A 19,610-nucleotide genomic window follows, 5' to 3' on the forward strand; every position below is an offset into this window, starting at 1 on the left:
TGTTGGTTCGGTTCCAATTTGACATTAAATCGAACCAAGTTGCACCCCTAATTATTACATCCTAACCCCAAGGAGTTGACCTAGTGACAAGCCGAGCCTTGATAAACTCCTCATGAAGGGTAGGTCAAGTGTTTGAAACCCCACAAAGCAATGAATTCCATGGGGCCACCCTTCAAGGTCCGGTTGATCATCGACTCAACCAATTGCGCATACGACTTTCCGAGGGGGCAGTGAGTGTGATTGTGGGATTAGTCTCACCTGAAGGGTGGGGATACCCACGATAAGCTAATATATATATAACATCATTTTCTTGGCAAATTTTATGGTTAAGTTCTTACTAAAAATTAAAAAAAATAATAAATAAATAACAAACTGACTTCCTACAACACTGCACTGACGCGGTGGAGTTAACAGAACCATAGATGCTTTTCCTTGAGATACTAGTGTCGGCGCTCGAGAAAAATCCATGGTTCTCTGTAAACAATATTGAAGACAATGTTGTAGGAAGTCAATATAGTACGACTCTAGAATTAAGGATCTATAATATTAGAATCTATTTTATCCACATGGGGTGGGAAATTTCTGAAGGGAATGCCTATGCATGCTACCCTGTTTGCACAAAAGGTTTTGAATATAAGTGTAGAAATCATATGCTTGAGGTTTTTTTATCATGAGGATTAGGTCTTTTTTATTTCACCCATCTCAACCTATTTTATTTGAGATCTCAAGGTAGTCTTGCAAATGATGGGAATTAATAACGTTTTCATTCATATATAATTCCTTGATTTTATTTGGCAAACTGGTTATTTTATCAAAACATGCATTGAAATTTGATTAATTACCAAAATGGAGGATTTTTAAAAATAATTTTGAAAATAGTAATTTATCATTTCCGGAATTAAGCTTCTTTTACCAAAATAGTAAAAAAATAAAATGAACAATAATTTTCACAATTCTTTGTACCCAAAATACCTTATATATATACCTTATATATCTATATCTATATATATATATATATATATATAAATTGAAATTAAAAAATTTGAAGGGTAAAAATGGTAACAAGATTGAAGAAAGAGAAAAGGTCATGTTTGGAATGAAAAAATGACGAAAGTATTGTTCATTTTATTTTTCTCGTTTTGATGAAAAATTTATTACGAAAACTATGAATTATCATTTTCAGAATTAATTTGAACAGTGCACCTTTTTGGAAAATTTTTAATTTTAGTGCTTTATTTTGGTAATTTGCTCATTTTATTATCTAATAAAAATGTTGTAAATAAGCATCTAACACAAATTTGTCTTCTTGAATCTAGAGGCTGCTTAGTTGCAATGTTTCAAAATAAAATCCAGAGGTTTCTTCTAGACTCACATTCTCCATTCTCTTTATGTGGATTGACTAGAATTCTAATGATTGATGGATATAACTCTTGTGAACTCTCTTCTTTATGCATTTTTCACAATTAATACGTTTTCTATATGTTGTCAATCATCTTTTATAGATGAAGATTGAGGGTATAAAATTATTCTTTTAGTAAATTTCCTATCCATTAAGGTTTCTTACTAACTTTAAAGAATATTTATAATTCTTACGATATTGAAACTCTTTAATATTGATATCCATTATGTATATAGAATCCTTATGTAATTAAACAATTAAAAATCGTGAGGTCAATGGACCACACGTTATAGAATTCTAACAAGTTAGTCTAGGATTGCAAAATCAAGCAAACCATGAACCCATTGAAAATGGATTAGATTTAAGAAGAAAAATTAAGGATTTTTTACTACAAAATTAAAAACAAGGTATTTAAATTATAATTTTTTTTAGCTTAGAAAAGAAGAATAAAGTTTAATTTTAACACATAGGGATATATCAAATATTCACCCAAATGTAGAGAAGTATCTCAATTATCTAAAAAGTTGAGTCGTAGGGAGGTGTATCATCAATTTGAAAATTAGAGGGGTATCTCAAATATTCACCCGAATATAGGGTGCATTTAAATCACCGCAAATATTAAAGGAGGGGGCAAGTCTTCAAATTTAATGTTTCATTGATTTGGAAACATGGGGATTGCCCAAATATTGACAATATTGGGAGAGGAGATGACAAGATCAAATGTGACATTTCATTTATTTGGAAGTAGAGGGATATTGCAAATATTTACTAAAATATAAAGGGTTTTAAATCATCCAATATAATTAGTGAGGGTAACAAAATAAATGGGTATGCCATTTTTTTTGAAACATTGGGAGTTATCTCAAATACAATGAAGCATCAAGGGGTTGTAATTTATGAAAAAATTGAGGGGGTCAACTACCCCTTCATTTTCCGACAATGCTCGTCTACTAACCAAGTTCAATAGTAAACCATCAACCTAAATTCGAACAGAGTGAACCGATGAACCAAATAACATAAGCCTACATCATACTGTCAATTTGTATTGAGCCGATTAGTTATATGGATCAACCATCGGTCCCATTTTTAAAAGATTACTTAGTTGCTTCTATTTATACTTCAATTACAATTTTCATTGGCTATTTTGATTAATAGAATTCAAGCGAAACCCTTTTTCAAGAAAAATTCAAAAATTTAGAGCTAACTAAAGATTTTGCCATGGAATGGCATGAGTTCGATTTTGAAGCAGGCTGCTCGCTTCAAAATTTGAAGGAACCCTCTCGGCATTTGGATACATTATTTTTCGTATTTAATACACATCCCTACTTTTTCATCAATATTTGGGATACTTAGTTGAAGAACTTAGAACCTAGCAGCCCTAAAATACCTATTTGCAACGTGACACATGTTTTTTTAATTTTACACCCTTACATTTTTCTTAATATTTGGCAGATCCCCTTAAAGACATGAGAAATTTTCCTTAAGGCAGTGCGCATTATGGAGATGGAAAGTTTGCTGTCAAAAGTCACAAAAATAATTAAATCATTGGCCCACACATATTAATGGATGCCACGTTGCAGAATCTAGGTTGCCCTGGTAGTTATCATTAACATCAATATAGATCGCATGCACCTAGGGTGGGAGGAGTGAAGCCCTCCTCCATAATCTAAGAAAACTTTTTTAAAGAAGATATTTTATGACTTACGTGGCGTGCAGTGGGGTGTGGGAGGAGGGTGTTCCAATTCTCCACCGGGTGCATACGATGGGGACCATTAACACTAATACACATAACACATACAGGAAAGTAAACCGTAAAGTCGGGCGTGGCAATTTCGATATTCTTGATGGATCGAAGTGCATTTTAGAAACCAAACCTCTCATAAATCCATCCACATCTTCGTTCTCCTCTCACACCGGATCTTGATTAAACTTTCCTAAAACACAGACCAAAGAGAAGAGAAGCAAAGCTATGTCGTACTTTAAAGGAGGAGAAAGAGATGAATCGGTGGACGGCTTCGATGATTACGATCCTACCCCTTATGGTGGTGGATACGATATCTTCATTACGTACGGTCGCCCTCTTGAACCGTCGGGTGAGATTTGCTACAACATCTCATCTGAATCGTCCAATATTGATTACGAGAGGCCTCATTACGAGCCTGATAGTGAACCATCCGCTTATGGAGAAGAAGAATTACAGAACGAGTATAGTAGTTATGCCAGGCCCAAGCCCAGGCCGAGGCCCACTCCTGCATACGAAGGAGGAGGTGTAGGTAGTGGTGGTGGTGGAGGTTATGGGTATGATGGTAGGCCGAAGCCGCAACCCGATTATGGGATGGATCGTCCAAGTTATGGTGGGGATAATGTCGGGTCGGGTTATGGATCTGGGTATGGACAAGAACCGCCACGTAGGCGTCCTGAAGAGGAAAGTGGTGGTGGGTATGGTTTTGGTGGGAGGACTGAGGAGGAGGAGCCGAGGAGGCCAGCTTATGGTAGGCCTAGTTATGGGGAGCAAGAAGAGGAGTACCAGAAGCCCACTTATGAGAAGAAGCCCAGTTATGGGCGACAGCAGGAGGAGTACCAAACACCCACTTATGAGAGGCCGAGTTACGAGCAACCGGAGGAGGAGGGGTATCGAAAGCCCAGTTACGGGAGGCCCAGTTACGAGCAGCCGGAGGAGGGGTATCAGAAGCCCAGTTACGAGCAGCCGGAGGAGGGGTATCGGAAGCCCAGTTATGGGAGGCCGGAGGAGGAGAAGGAGGGGTATCGGAAGCCCAGTTACGGGAAGCCGGAGGAAGAGGAGGGGTATCGGAAGCCCAGTTACGGGAGGCCCAGTTACGAGCAGCCTGACGAAGAGGAGGGCTATCGGAAGCCCAGTTACGGGAGGCCCAGTTATGAGCAGCCCGAGGAAGAGGGGCATCGGAAGCCCACTTACGAGAGGCCCAGTTATGAGAGAGGAGGTGGTGATGAAGAGGAGCCTAGGAAGTATGGAGAAGGAAGTTATGAAGGAGAAGGCTATGGTCGTAAGAAATATGTGAGTATTTTTGTTTCTTAGCTTTTAATTTTATGTTTTTTATGATTTTATAATCTAGATTGATTATATTTGTGTGGGAGTAGTCCTGATTATCATGATTTAATTGAATGTAACCAAAGGAGACATCAAGAATGAAAAAAAGAAGAGAGAACACACTAATTTTTAACTGGGCTCGTCGTTCTAATCATCAATCACACCTTGGGTCCTTGAAACCAATTCACTTGCATATTGATGTGTTACAAAGTACATTTCATGTTCCCCTTCTATGTGCATTGAAACCACTATCGATAATATAAGAGTAGGTGAAATGCCTGGCTTTAATTGCATGGCCGTATGTGTGGCAATCCAATTTTTCATAATCAAAGATTGCACGTTTTAGGTTATTAGTGCTCTAGTTCGACTAGCCTTACTAAGTTGGTAAGGATTTCACCCTTACTGAGGGTCCTTGAGCTCACCTTGTGGCATTTAAAAACATGATCTGATGCTTCAGGGTTGTAGAGGAATTTTGAAAAAAAAAAAAATCTAGAAAAAGTTATTGTTCACTGCTGAATTTCAATTTTAAGTTTGGGAGTTATGTGGAAGTTCAACCGTCGTCCATTTTCAAACCCTTGGATCAAGCTCAAAAGAAATTGTTTTTTTTTTCTTTTCAATATGAGTTTTTTTATGAAACTTAGAAAGCTGTGGTGTTGGATTGCTAATGTGGTAATCCATTTGTGCAAAACGACCCTTAGTAAGGCTTAAAATCTTATTTTGTTAGTAAGTAAAATGTTTCACTTAGTGCTTTTGTTGGTTGACTGTCATTTCACTAGTCGTGTCATTTATCTAAAAAAATTTAAATCTTGTGCATGTCATAACACATCCCTATTTTAGATACTTTCGAAATTGAGCAATCTTTTGATTAGGGATTGAATAATCTTCCAATGGAAAATTGAAATTCAATTCAGGTTGTCTTTTGGATGGGTTTGGATTGCCTAGTTTTATGAATTTTGATTATCCCTTGCACAAATCTCGAGGATAATTGAATTAGTTTGTGTCCTTTTTGATGTTACAATCAGACGGGTTTCTTATTGGGTTTAATTTATATATCGGGTTTCATGTGTCTCATCTATATTAAACGGAATTGTATTGCACTCACAATTTGTAGTTGCAAGTTTTAATCTTAATTTCATGTGTCTTGGATTTTTGTGTTTTGGGATTGTGATAAAAATTACGTTTTGTTTCTCTATATGTGGTCGAGTTAGTTTTTTCTACATGATTGAAGAAGTTCTTTTGAGCCATCATAATTTCTTCCCATGCGTAATAATTTTTTTTTTCTATATGAAATGTGACTTGTTAGCTATCTAAAAGAAGTGATGGGAGAGGAGAGGGAACCTTTATGTATGTTTAATTAACCTTCTACCATCAATGATAGTTCAATTGGCAATCTAGGATTGTTTTTCTCATTTATTATTTTGGATTGAATTAGAACTTTGAACAAATGGGGAGCTGTTGATGACTGAATTGGGTTGTTTGGGGGTTCATGATTTAGACTAACCAAGGCTATTATGTTGGTGTTTGAAGCATTGTATTTCATTTGGTAGCTACCACTTTTGGACGTAGATAAAATGAGTGATTGATCACTTCTTCAATATTTTGTGGAGTGGGTAGTCCTTACTTAAATCTCTCGAAGTATAAATGAAAAAAAAAAACTGTCTTTGATGTATTTTTTTTTCTTTTTTCTAAGGATATGACTAAATTAGAGAAAATATGCAACCAAGGGAAAACAACAAATACAAAATTAGATCAAGGTGACCTATGCAGAGAAAGAAAAACAAGGGAAAACAAAAGAACAAACACAGAGCTAGGGCTCTGAAAGATTACAAACACACTCCCATCGAATGAGGAAGTCCTCAAAGAAAACCCCTTTGAATTCCTTGAAAATCTTACACCAATAGAAAAGAAGCCCAAAAACTGACAAGATGATCTCTTGACTGGATTGAGCCTTCCCTTCGAAAGATCTAGCATTTCTTTCCTTTCAAACATCCCAAATAATCGCGAACAGAGTTAAACTCCAAAGCAACCTCTTGGAAAGGCGGAAACTCGCTCCCAATTGCAACAATTCCCCTAAAGCCTCTCTAATTGTACCCGGTAAGCAACGTTCCACACCAAACAAAGAAAAGAAATGATCCCACATCTCCTTTGCCACATGACAATGCACTAGAAGATGATTAGCTGTCTCCTCATTTAGCAAGCACAGTAGTTCGGACACCCCTTCTTCTCAACTGATTGAGCGTTAGAATACTTTCCTAGGAGCGTCAAATGGATTTGTCTATACGTGGTCAATGAACTTAATTTCTTAGGAGCGTCACATTCTTGTGGAGACATTTCTTCAGCATAATATTGATGGAAAGAAATTCAAAAGCTTAATGCTTGGTTCCTTTTTTCATTGAGCCTCTTGACGGATAATTGGTGCAAAAAACAAAATATTATAATTTTTGTGTGAAGAAATTTGACGTATTCAAGAAATATGCAACATTTTTTTTTTTGGGTGATAAATATGCAACATAGTTCACCATTATGTTCGGTCACCTTCTAATAAGGTACTACCGAGACAATATGGCCTTCTTACAAAACTCAATTTAAGTAATTTAACAATTATTGATATAAAATATGTATTTGTATCTTTTGCAACTGGAGACATCGTTATTCCCCCTCCCTTTCATCATCAGGATTGGTTCAATCATTTATGGGGGTGCTTTTATAATTTATTTCAATGTTATATTGGTCTTGGCTGCTTTGAAGAATTTAGTATTTAACTTCAATGTCCTTTTAATTGAAAAATAGATCTGAGATTTATAGGTGGAGGATTGAGGATCCTACTAGGTAGCAGTAGAATGTCAAGTAATGGGTAGCCTTGTTGCAATTATAGGCTTAAACCTCTCCCATGTTACAAGCAAGTTAAGAATTCCTACCTCAACAAACAAGTCTAAATTTTTCTTAGACAGCCGAACTATCCACTGCAGCTATTGGTTCCATGGAGCCCTCGTTGCTTTCACCTTGAAATCTCCATATTCTGAGGCATTGCTCTTCTATGTTAGTGATCTTTGTATGAAAATTGCTTATTATAGTGACTAAGTTGTTCTAGCTCACAGTTTTTAAATAATGTGTAATATCCATTATTGTTTAGTGAAACTTCATTTCTTTTCTTGAAACTTCACTACTGTATTTGAAACATTGTTTATTTGCTTGTATTTTAAATGAAATTGGCAGGGAGATGATGATGATGATGACGAGGAAAAGAAGCATCACCATCACAAGCACCACCACTACCGCAAGCACTCCGATGATGATGAATGAAACGAAACAATGAAGTGAACCACAACCTCCTACTCTATATAAATGGGCTTTGATACCTACTTCTTATATGAAGATACTAGTAAATAAATGGAGGGGATGTGGTTTCTTTGATGGGCATTACTACTACTACTATGTGATGTCAAGACGTGTTTGGGTGACTTGTTTGAAACTTAAGGCGTGAGAATTGTCCTTGTGCTTTTGATTAAAGTCCTGAACTTATTGGCTTCTTGTTCTTGCAAGAATTCCTTATGGGCACTACTACTACTACTACTATGTGATGTCAAGACGTGTTTGGGTGACTTGTTTAAAACTTTCGGTGTGGGAATTGTCCTTGTGCTTTTGAATAAAGTCCTCAACTACCTGGCTTCTTGTTCTTGTTAGAGTTCCTTATGGATATGATGTTGATTTGTGTGAATGTGCATGTTTGTTCTTCTCAACATAAATATTAGTCGAATAATGCTGAAGTGACCTCAAGATTGTACCTCACATCGCACATCCTGACTCAAAGTTTATAGGAACCGTAGATAATTTTCATTGAGATACAAGTGAATAAGCATATATGGTCCGGATACACTTTTGCGTCAGGACGTGCAATATGAGGATAAATCTTGAGGTCACTCCAGCACTACTCATATTGGTCAAGCTTAAAATAAAAACAAAAAACTTAATTGTTTTTGTTCATTTGGGTTGAAAGATTTTTGTGCAAGTTAGTCATTTAAGCTATTTCTGTGCAAAGCAAAAAATAAACTAAATAAATCTTTTGTGAAGCATTGTAGCTCTGCAACAAAACAAATAGGTTATGTCGTAGAGCTTTTCGAATTTGGAAGATTGGCTAGAATCACTTTTGTGAAGAACACGAAATAAAACTGAAGCATTTTAGGTCTAGAGGTGTTTCCAATTATAAACTAGCCAAAAAAAATAAAAAGGTTACAAAGCTTTCTTCCCACATAAAACAACCTTAAATATGTCTAACAAAGGATGAAGTTTTCCTTTAGGTTGTGACTTGATTAGGGGCGGAGCTAGGCTTGTAACCGCAGGTAATTAAAGGGTGGTAAAATTTTTTGTGGGGATAATAACGGTGATTTTTTTATATTAAATTTTTCATTATTATATATCACAATAATTCATAAATTCTTATAGATTTTGAAAATTCTTGTGGGACAATTGCCCCCATTGTAAATCTGCCCTTGGACTTGATTAATGATACACTCTTATGGATTAGTACCATTAGACTCCATAAAATATAAAATTATGTCAATCCAAAGTCATTATAGAGCGAAATCATCAACATGACCGCTGAAACTTGAAACCCGACTACAAGTTTCATAGATTAGTGGAAGCCGAGATTACATTGATCATCATGATTTCATTGAGTGTCCTTAACAAATCAAACACCTCTATTGAAAGGCCTTGCTTGGGAATACTTTTGCAGTCCGTGAAACCACATCCCTCTTCGGCTCCGATGTGCCACATTATGAAAACCCCTCCTTGTAGCGTAAAGGTTAATTAATGCATCGCGACAGAACAAATGTGAGTAGAATTTGAACTTCAAGATCTGCCCATGGATTTCATCTACTAACATGATCAGCCATAAATTCAAATTCAATCTCATGTTCTTTATTGAAGTTATTTTTTCTATCCCCACTTAGGACTTGATGAGATGATCCTAACCGTTAGATCAATTAGATTACTTAGGATAGTTGGAAGGGTTTGTGGTAGGGGTGCAACTTGGTCCGGTTCAAATCGATAATCGACCCAAATCGATTACTTTGGGGTGGTTTGATTCGATTTAAGTTGCGGTTCGGTTTCGAGTTATGAAAATGGAGAATCGATCAATTTGATTCATTTCTCGGATCAAACTTGTATAGAACTGAATCAAATCGAGAACCGTTCATAAATAAGTATATATGTATACAATACTTATGATGAATTATTCTAGTAGTTAGGACATAGATTAGTGATCTTTTATGAATAAACTAATGACTTTTTATGAATAGATTTATAATTTATTGTATGAAATTTTATATTTATTTTTTATTAAAAAATATTATTTATAATTTATAGAATATTTGCCAATTCGTAGAAAAGAACCGAACCAATCAGGTTTTAATTCGGTTTGCGTTGATTGGATTCCAATGGAATTTGATTTGGTTCTAGTTCTTATTTAGTGGAATACGTTGCAGAACCAAACCGAGCCAAGTTGCACCCCTAGTTTGTGCAACCATTGGCACGGGAAAGCCTAAATAACTGTGGGACCCACTTGTACATCACATGTTGATCAGATGTGATCAAAAGTGAAACTTTTGAAAAACCGTTAAAGAATGTAAGTTTAACGGATACATGGAGAGAACCCTTTCACTTGGGCAATGTTGAAGCTTTTCCACCCAAATAAGACCCCCATCTGCATCAAATGTTTCTCCTTCACCTCAAGAACTAACTTCTCTTTATCACGGTCGTCTCGATCTAGTTCTCATGTTATAAATACTTTAGTCAACTTCGAAAGCGCATATCAGGCACTTGGCTTCTTTAACAAATCTGTTTCCAAACAAATCAACTTAAGCAAAAATCCCCAACTCTATTCAGCCATCATTCATATCTTAACCGAATCCAAATTGTATACCCATGCCAGGTGTTTGATGAAAGACCTCATCAAAACTTTACAAAAGACCCGAAAACCCTGCAACATTGCTTCCTTAGCTTTCGACACTCTTCATCGATTTGAAAGCACGAAATTCACTCCCAATGTGTTTGATGTGTTACTTATGGCCTTCTCTCAAATGGGTCTTGTTGAAGAAGCATTGTGGGTGTATTATAAGATTCAGGTGTTACCCGCGATCCAAGCTTGCAATTCGCTTTTGCATGGATTGGCCAAAATGGGTAGATTTGATTCAATGTGGGAAGTTTACGAGGACATGTTATCTCGTGGAATCACCTCCAATGTCGTCACGTATAGCACTTTGATCAATGCTTGTTGCAACCAAGGTGACATGTTCAAAGCTCGTCGACTATTTGATGAAATGGTGGAAAAGAGGATTGATCCAACCGTTGTGACTTATACGACACTTATTTGTGGTTTCTGCAAAGAGGGTAAGGTCACGGAGGCCACTGATCTATTTAGGACTTTGGTGCAGTCTGGTGTGCACCCAAATCTCTATACTTACAATGCTTTATTCGATGGGTACTGCAAGGATGTTAGTCTGGGACAAGCGCTCAATTTGTATGGAGAAATGTTGAGAGATGGGTTTCGGCCAAATGTTGTTACATTTGGCATCTTAATTGATGGGCTCTGCAAAGTAGGTGAACTGGCAAAAGCTAGAAACTTTTTTGTTCATATAGCTAAGTTTGGTGTTCTCCCAAATATATTTGTCTATAACTGTTTGATCGATGGTTATTGTAAGGGAGGCAACCTCCCTGAAGCATTATGTCTCCGTATAGAGATGGAAAAAGTGGGTCTTTCACCCGACGTCTTCACTTACAGTATTCTTATAAAAGGTTTCTGCGACACGGGTAGAGTGAAAGAAGGGGTCGAAGTATTCAATCAAATGCAGCGAGAGGGCATTCTTGCAAATTCTGTGACATACAATACGCTGATTGATGGGTATTGTAAAGAGGGAAGTATGGAGAAGGCTTTGGATGTCTGTTCTCAAATGATGGAAAAGGGTTTAGAGCCCAATGTTATTACCTTCTCTTCCTTGATAGATGGGTATTGCAAGGAGGGGAAGATGGAGGCTGCCATGGCTTTATACTCTGAAATGGTGATTAAAGGTCTTGTGCCCGATGTAGTTGCATATACAGCTTTGATTGACGGGCATTCGAAAGATGGTAACTTAAAAGAGGCATTCCGGGTCCAAAGAGGAATGATAGAGGCGGGTCTTAACCCAAATGTTTTCACACTTAGTTGCTTGATTGATGGATTGTGCAAAAATGGGAGAAGTCATGATGCGATCAAGCTTTTCTTGGAGAGAATGGTGCCCGATTCAACGATAAGAGGAAATGATCAGATTGAGAGTAGGTGTTATCCAAATCTTGTGACGTATAACGCTTTAATTCATGGTTTGTGCGAAGATGGGCATATTCTGAAAGCTAGTAAGTTTTTCAAAGATATGAGAGGTTGTGGTCTGATACCGGATATTCTTACTTACACATTTCTTATACAAGGGCAATATCAAGTAAGGCATACGTTGAATGCGATGATGTTGCATGCAGATATGTTAAAGATGGGTATCGTGCACAATAGTAGTTATCTGGAAACTGGATCCGGAATCCGCTCTCATGTGTTCACAGAATTAGGATGAGGTCCGAATTACTTCAGATCAATGACGTTAATTTATCGGATTATGGGTTCTGATCTCCTTGGCGAGGGTATAAATTTCCTTCGAAGGATTATTTCAAGACTTCCGAGGCAAGATTGGAATGTATGGGACACAAAGCAGATGCTTGCCTGATCCAAGTTACATTATCCCTTCAATGTTCTTTCTCTGAAGCGTGGAAGCATCGAGATCGAGAATGCCTATGATTATCCTTATGGTCTTTGGACCTAAAACAACACTGCATTTAGAACTTTTTTGCTTCACTCGAAAAATAAAGTCCATTTCAGGTAGATTCGTTCATTGTGCGAGAAAAACTGATCAAATACTCATGGCTAGCTGTGTTAATTGTTCTTCAGTTAGAACTGAGATTGGTTCTTACTGCTGTTAGAATTCAAATTTTCAAAAAACAATGTAACCATATTTTCTCTATGATGATTGAGGTCACAAGACACCCAACCCTTCTCTCTTAGGAACTGTGACCAATCTATTTTCTCTTAGAACCCATGGAATGTCAATGAAGTAAATTACATTCTTAATGAGATCCCCATCCTGGAATGGGTTGATTTCTGCCTCTGTCTGCTTATCTATTGAAGCATTTATTTAAGATTTTAGAATTTGATTCTTGCCCATAATATAATTATGTTACATTTGGTCCAGATTATAAAAGTGATTTTTTCCTAATCAGAAATCAGAAATAGAAAACAAACAATATCAGAAATGATTTACATTTTCACACGAAAGTGACGATTTTTCCGCTTAGGTATATTACGTTTTGTATCACAACTGTTGGAGTAAAAAACAATTTTTAATTGTAGAGAGAATAATAAAGTTGGGGATTCTGAGGATCTGAAATCAAAATCAGATTTGTAGGCGGAATGACATCACAGATTTGATCGTCCCAAAACAGACTAGCAGTCCGATTCCCCTTAACAAGATGGACATCGGAGTTTTAATGGTGTGCACAAATTAAGAATGCACACATGGAAAGAAGAAGACTATAAACAGACATTAAGGCAAACAAACTCAACAAATTGTAACTGGAGCATGGCTTAAAACATGTATGCTTCTCGCTTCATTCCAAACATTTCAAGCTTGATCCATTGCCGCAAAAAAATTACATTAGCAGAAAAAAAAATACATAAACAAAACATTTATGTGAAATTATTTGCTAGAATACTAAATAAATATAAATAAATGAGGAAATTAAAAAAAAACAAAAAATCTAGGAACTACACAAGCTTTTTCCTCTCAAAGTAGGTCTTCAAATGCCACAGTTGCAAGCATGCTACTGCTAAGCAAACACAGAGTGAAAGGAAACTTAACCAGGCCATTCCGGAATTGGTTCCTCTGTTCAGCTCATGCATTTCTTCTTCCCTGAAACATTAGGATACGGACGAAAGGAAAAAAATAAGGATTTGAGTATTATAATAGGGAAGAATGTGGCATCTCAATAAACGGCGTCACAGAACAAAGAACAAGTATTTGGTGACTAGGGAGGTGTTCTTATTTGCATACCTCTCACGTAGATAAAACATCTCTACATGAATGGATTTGACAGTATCCTCCAACTTCTTCAACTCTAGTACCATGCCCTGGGGAAGGTAAAATATAGAGAAGAAATTTTGGATTCAGTTATCCGTCATCATTATCTTCTGTTAGTAAAATTGATGATACTTTTTTTGATAAATAATAAAATTTATTAAAGGAAATAAGATGAGAAAGGATGCCTACACATATCTATCCAACAAAAGGATGCTTACACATACCTCCCTCTAAGTAACAAAGACATGTACGATTGTGTATTGTGTCAGTGCCCGGCAGATATCAGGCTCCAAGTTGTAGAGATGAAGGGCAAAAAAGGCTACAATCTTGATATTGCATGCAAAAGATATAACAATTGGGGAAAGAGTGGCCACATTGTAAGGAATAGTCCTTGACTATTACTTTGTCAAGAATAGCACTCCACCAAAATTAAAGGATTGTATAGGGAGTTTATATTGTTCTCTCTCTCTTCTCAAAAAAGTAATCCCTGTATCACAAACCTTCAAATCAAAGGACATAGTGGCAAAGATAACTTTGGGGTTCTGATTCTGCAGTCATTTGCTACATACTCTTATAATATAGGTTTGCTTTATCAAAATCATGAAAATAAAGGAATTTATTCATCCATCACTAAAAGTTTGCAAAAACTTGTACACCGCATACACTGCTCCCGACAAAATAATCACAAACTCAAGTATCTTTGGTAACAAGGTTACATCTGGGAGGAGATCCATGGTACGATTTTCCCCCACAAATCCACCAAATAAAATATTTTTCCCATTCCAACATGGAAATTAATCCACATTTAGAAGCCTTTAACGTGACTGATTCGATTCCAAAATTGGAAATTCTTTTGTCTACAACCTCCCAACTCAATTGCCATATTTCTTATTTATAACTTTTCTTCAAATATAATTTTCTCTCAATAAATAAATCATGGCAAGAACATGTCACATTGCCTCTCCAACACAAGAATCTTATCTAATGGGGACATCAAAGATTGAAGAGTAGATTTTTTTTATGTTTTGGATTGTCATTTTTATGTTTTTGGGGATTATTTTCATATTTTATTAGTCCATGATCTTAGTATAATGTTTAGGGATAGTTTAGTAACTTTAAGATGTTATTTACTTAAGTTTATAAGGGTCAGAAATTTAGGAGACATTTAATTACGAAAATTAGAGTTTTATTAGTTTCTTTTTTTGGTATTTTAGTTTTGTTAAGATTCTTAAAGATTTTCTTTATTTTTATAGATTGTATTAGGTTTATTGGCAGAGACTTATGAATGGAATAAAAAAAATACATAAAATTTATGTTTTTTTTTTATTTGGATGTTGGTGCATTCAACATGATGATACCATGGAAATGATTGAGGGTGATTTCTAGGCAAATCTACTATATTTTTCTCTTTAATCTTCTTTTTATCACTTTTTTCTTCTTCAATCCATATTTTTATATTATTTTTGTTTATTTGTGAGAAATCAATCTATCCAAACTTTTCTTGAATCTTGTTAGAATTCTTGAATCTTGATTTCTTAACCCCTTTTCCTCAACTCTTAATCATTTTCTTATTCTCTTAACTCTTAATCCTTACCCTACAAACCTTAACCATTTCCTCTATCCTATAAACCTAGACCCTTAATCATAATTGTAAAACTTTGCATTTATTCTTTTAACATATAGTCATTGAGATTGTAATCATAATTGCAAAATATTTTAATTAAATCTCGCAACCAAATCCTCAAGGTTTACCCTAAACTTTTAAGGTAACCCTATTGTAACCCAAATCCCAAACCAGATTCCCTTAACTCTCTAGATTGCCTCTTTATCCCTCACCGTCTTGCATCAAATTCACTCAGAGGGAGAAATGCACTGGAGTACTAATGTGTACCATGCACCCGAATATACATATGGTAATGTTCATCTCCTACCAAAAACAAGTCATTTATGGATATTATCAGGAGATCCGTACAGATCCAGTATAGTTCCTTTTTCGCTCCACAAGGATCAAGATCAAATGAATGTTAATTCTTTTTCTCTCGAACGAAGATATATTTCTAACCTCTCAGTGACTAATGATCAAGTGAGACATAAATTGTTTCGTTCGGATCCTTCTGGTAAAAAGGCGAAGAGGATTCTGGATTATTCAGGACCTGATCGAATCATATGCAATTATTCTTCTAGCTGAACAACGGCGATTACAATATCAAGAAACCCCGTCATATATTTGACGCCACCTAGATATGTTTGCAAGTGAAATAATTGTCTTTTTAACATTGTTGCATCTCTTTCTGGAAGACGGTTGAGTTGTCCTACCTTTTGGTTCACTCTCAAGTCCCTGAACTTATGAAGTCTTGTTTATGAAGGGTTAAGGGAATCTGGCTTAGGATTTGGGTTCAGTTTGGGCTACAATAAGGTTACCTTAAAATTTCAGGGTAAATCCCAACGGTTTGGTTATGAGATTTAATTACAACATTTTACAATTACAATTACAATCCCAATGCTTATATGTTAAAAGAATAAATGCAAAGTTTTGCAATTATACTTAGGGATCTAGATTTTTAGGATAAAGGAAAGGGTTAAGGTTTGTAAGGCAAGGATTAAGGGCTAAGAGAATGGGAAAATTGATTAAGGATTGAGAAAAATGGGTTTCAAGAAATCAAGATTCAAGAGTTCTAGATTCAACAATCAAAATTCAAGAGTCAAGAATTCTAACAAGATTCAAAATGGGTTTGGATGGATTGATTTCTCACAAATATTATAAAAATATGGATTGAAGAAGAAGTAAGAGATATAAATAAGATTAAAGAGAAAAATATGGTAGATTTACCTTGGAATCACCCTAATGATTTCCATGGTATCACCACATTGAATGCACCAATATCCAAAGGGTAAGAAAACTGAAAGTTTCTATATATTTTCTTATTCCATTCACAGCTCTCCACTAATAAACCTTAATACAATGTATAAATAAAGAAAAATTCTAAGAATCCTACCAAAACTAAAATACCAAATGAAGAAATCAATAAAACTCTAATTTTCATAATTAAATCTCGCAACCAAACACTTGGGGTTTATCCTAAACTTTTAAGGTAACCCTATTGTATCTCAAATCCCAAACCAAATTCCCTTAACCCTCCAGATTGCCTTTTGTTCCTTCATTGTCTTGCATCATCATCCCCATTAGGAAGCCATCTTCCACATCCATGGCTTCCCTAAACCTTGGAACTTGTTCGATCCTCCAATCCATTTTTTGATTACCACATGTCTTACATATAACTTAAATCCGAAGACCAATCCTCATCTTCATACCACCACAACCTCTTCTAAATGGGATCATATAACAATGTCTATAACTATTTCTTCAAACACCACAATGTCTGATGTGGTTCACCATATCCCAATCTAAAAGGTGATATAATCCCTTTGTCCTTTCGAAAAGAAAACCTAGACAAACCTTGTTTAAGGGTTCCAACAAAAAAATCCCAAATCCCAACCTTCCTAACCCGCTAAACATGTGCAAACCATCTCGATCGACCCTTATTTTATCACCTATTCAGGCTACATTTTTTTTTTTTTCACTAATTCATATACTTTTAGGTTTGCATAACATAGCCTTTCCACACATCCATCTCAACAGCATTATATTGCCTAGGTCATTTCATAAAAAATATTTTAGAAGGGCCAACATCATGCTCCATAGAGGATGGCATATAAATTTCTTTTCGTTTGATTGGGTATGTGTAGGTCGCATAACACTTCAAAAACACGTCTCAACTTTAGAAAGATAGTGAAGATGATGAGATCCCATCTACATGTTTTTCTAATAAAGTTTCTCTCCATAGACTCCATCTTTGTCCCACCTATTTGAAAGTCCTCGACTCCAAAGCAATAAAACATCCCTCTAAAGTCTAGATATGAATTTACCCCATCTTTAGTTTCATTAATGTTGTCAACTTGTCATCTAGAAATAAAAGGAGGAAAATTTACCTACAGGTCCATGTTGCAAAATTATAAACCCATAGATGCTTAGAAGCAAAGTTTGGATCCAAAAATAAAACCTCATCTACAACTTAAATCTTTGGACACTGCTCCAATGCTCGGAGTGCCTTGAGTGTACACTGGAGTGCTTATTGCTCATCCCTTACCCTCCCTTTACAAGGAAAAATAATACCAAAAACCGAAAAAACCAAACCCAAGTTAAGCAAACTAACTCCCACATGAATTTCAAGAATCTATCATGCAGCCAGCTGTCCAATACCTGATCAATCCAACAAAACCCGAACTGAACTCCTTGGATTTGGTTTATTGGTTTGTTAAATTCAAGATAAACCTTTACATAATCTATAATTCAATCATATAGAATGCAATAACCACCTAAATAAACAAACAATCAAACCCAAAACAACATAAAAAAGAAACAAAATCAAATGGTAAACAAAAAGCGATGAATAGTAACTTACATTGATCTGCCCTTTCTTAACAACAGTCGTCCAGTCCTTAGCAGCCACACCCGTCTTCCAATCAAAATCAATTGTTATCGAAGGCAGCTTATGATCAGCTGCCCAAAAGCAAGCCATATAGTCTCCCACCTCCTCTGCCGTAAAAGCAAAATTCCCCGAATCAACACTCTCGCTGGTGTGATAGTTCGTTCCATAAGAAGAAGTCACCTAAAACCAAAATCACCAGAATTTCTCAACCAAAACCTAGAATTGAATCAGAAATTTGATAATTTTAAAACGAAGATAACGTTAGGGTTTCTGTGATTCTTACCTTAACATCGATTTTATGCGAATTGGGCATTGGATGCCCTTCGTGTGGGTTAATTACTTTGTACTTCCCTACGGTCATGGAGTTGATTTTGATGTCTTCTGCGATACATTTCGTTTGACCAGAAAGCAGATCGAATCGAAGGGATTGAGTGAAAGTCAATAGAAACCCTAGAATTAGAAGGAGAAATCCAAATCTGACCATCGTCTCTAGAGACCTGTTAATGGAGAAATTAGGGTTCCAGAACGAGAAATCAAGATTTAATAATGGAATCTCTGAGTTAGAGAACAATTGATGCAGTTTGGAGAAATTTCTATATTCAAACAAATTCGTTTCCTGGAACAATGATGAGTGCTAAAATTACGAGATTTGAAGGAACGATTGCCATATTTATAGTTTTTGGAGAGTTTGTTATCATCATAAATACCTACCTCTTGTATGTTGGTCGAGTTACATATCGCCATCTGGCACATTCTTTAATCTCTGCCAATGACTTTTGGGTCCACCCTATCAGAATGTTATTGGAATGGTTTAGTTTTCACAATTTTTTTGGGTACTTTAGAAATACCCCCTGTTAAATAGGTGATATTAGGTTTACCCCTTGCAAAATGCAAGATTAGGTTTAATCTCTTGATCGTAAGTCAACGTTGCTTTTTATTATTATTTATGATGATTTAAAAGTGAAATTTTGAATTAGTAATTTAAGTATTTGAAGACCATTTGGAAAAGAAAATAATAATAAATTTTATGGTTAAATCATAAAATAAAAATAAAAACAAAACATTGACTTACAATTAAGGGGGTTAAACCTAATCTTACATTTTGCAAGGGGTAAACCTAATATCACCCATTTAACAAGGGGAATTTCTAAATTACCTTTTGGGGGTTTTCCTATAATCTTTTTTTTTTCTCTTTTGCAATAATTGTGTGTCAATATTAATTTTGAAATATCTGAATAGTATTTCTTTGATCAAATTAAGGTGGATCGAGTTCAGATTACTAATTAAAAATTTCACGATTGGGATTTTAAATTTTCTTATTGATTCTTAAAAAAAATAGATTATCTATTTAAATTCTTTAAGAGGAAGATAGAGATATTTATGTTCATTGATTCTTACTTGGTGTGTTATATTTAATTTTATTAATTAATGTGTTATAGAAAAATGATTTGGGATGATTCTTAACCACATTTACCTTGAGATTCATGCAAACGAAGATC

At 35.5% G+C, this 19,610-nt stretch overlaps 3 protein-coding genes across 3 annotated transcripts; 2 read left to right on the forward strand and 1 right to left on the reverse strand.

The window, feature by feature from the left end:
- Positions 1-3,281: 3,281 nt before the first annotated feature.
- Positions 3,282-8,184, forward strand: LOC147394740 (uncharacterized). Its single transcript, XM_086453513.1, has 2 exons — positions 3,282-4,433; positions 7,683-8,184. Exons 1-2 carry the CDS (start codon positions 3,369-3,371, stop codon positions 7,767-7,769), a joined length of 1,152 nt encoding a protein of 383 aa, XP_086309639.1. The 5' UTR covers positions 3,282-3,368; the 3' UTR covers positions 7,770-8,184.
- A 1,776-nt stretch (positions 8,185-9,960) lies between these two features.
- LOC147394741 (Pentatricopeptide repeat (PPR) superfamily protein) lies at positions 9,961-12,720 on the forward strand. Its single transcript, XM_086454856.1, has one exon. It carries the CDS (start codon positions 10,136-10,138, stop codon positions 12,062-12,064), a length of 1,929 nt encoding a protein of 642 aa, XP_086310982.1. The 5' UTR covers positions 9,961-10,135; the 3' UTR covers positions 12,065-12,720.
- A 498-nt stretch (positions 12,721-13,218) lies between these two features.
- Positions 13,219-18,743, reverse strand: LOC147394742 (transmembrane emp24 domain-containing protein p24delta7-like). Its single transcript, XM_086454725.1, has 4 exons — positions 18,395-18,743; positions 18,085-18,291; positions 13,595-13,671; positions 13,219-13,453 (listed from the first exon to the last, which is right to left on the reverse strand). The coding sequence occupies exons 1-4, from the start codon at positions 18,593-18,595 to the stop codon at positions 13,309-13,311; spliced, it is 630 nt and encodes a 209-aa protein (XP_086310851.1). The 5' UTR covers positions 18,596-18,743; the 3' UTR covers positions 13,219-13,308.
- Between the last annotated feature and the right edge of the window lie 867 nt (positions 18,744-19,610).

Source organism: Akebia trifoliata, chromosome 9 (assembly GCF_017979445.1).
Source record: "Akebia trifoliata isolate Shusen 1 chromosome 9, ASM1797944v1, whole genome shotgun sequence".
NCBI classification, from domain to species: domain Eukaryota; kingdom Viridiplantae; phylum Streptophyta; class Magnoliopsida; order Ranunculales; family Lardizabalaceae; genus Akebia; species Akebia trifoliata.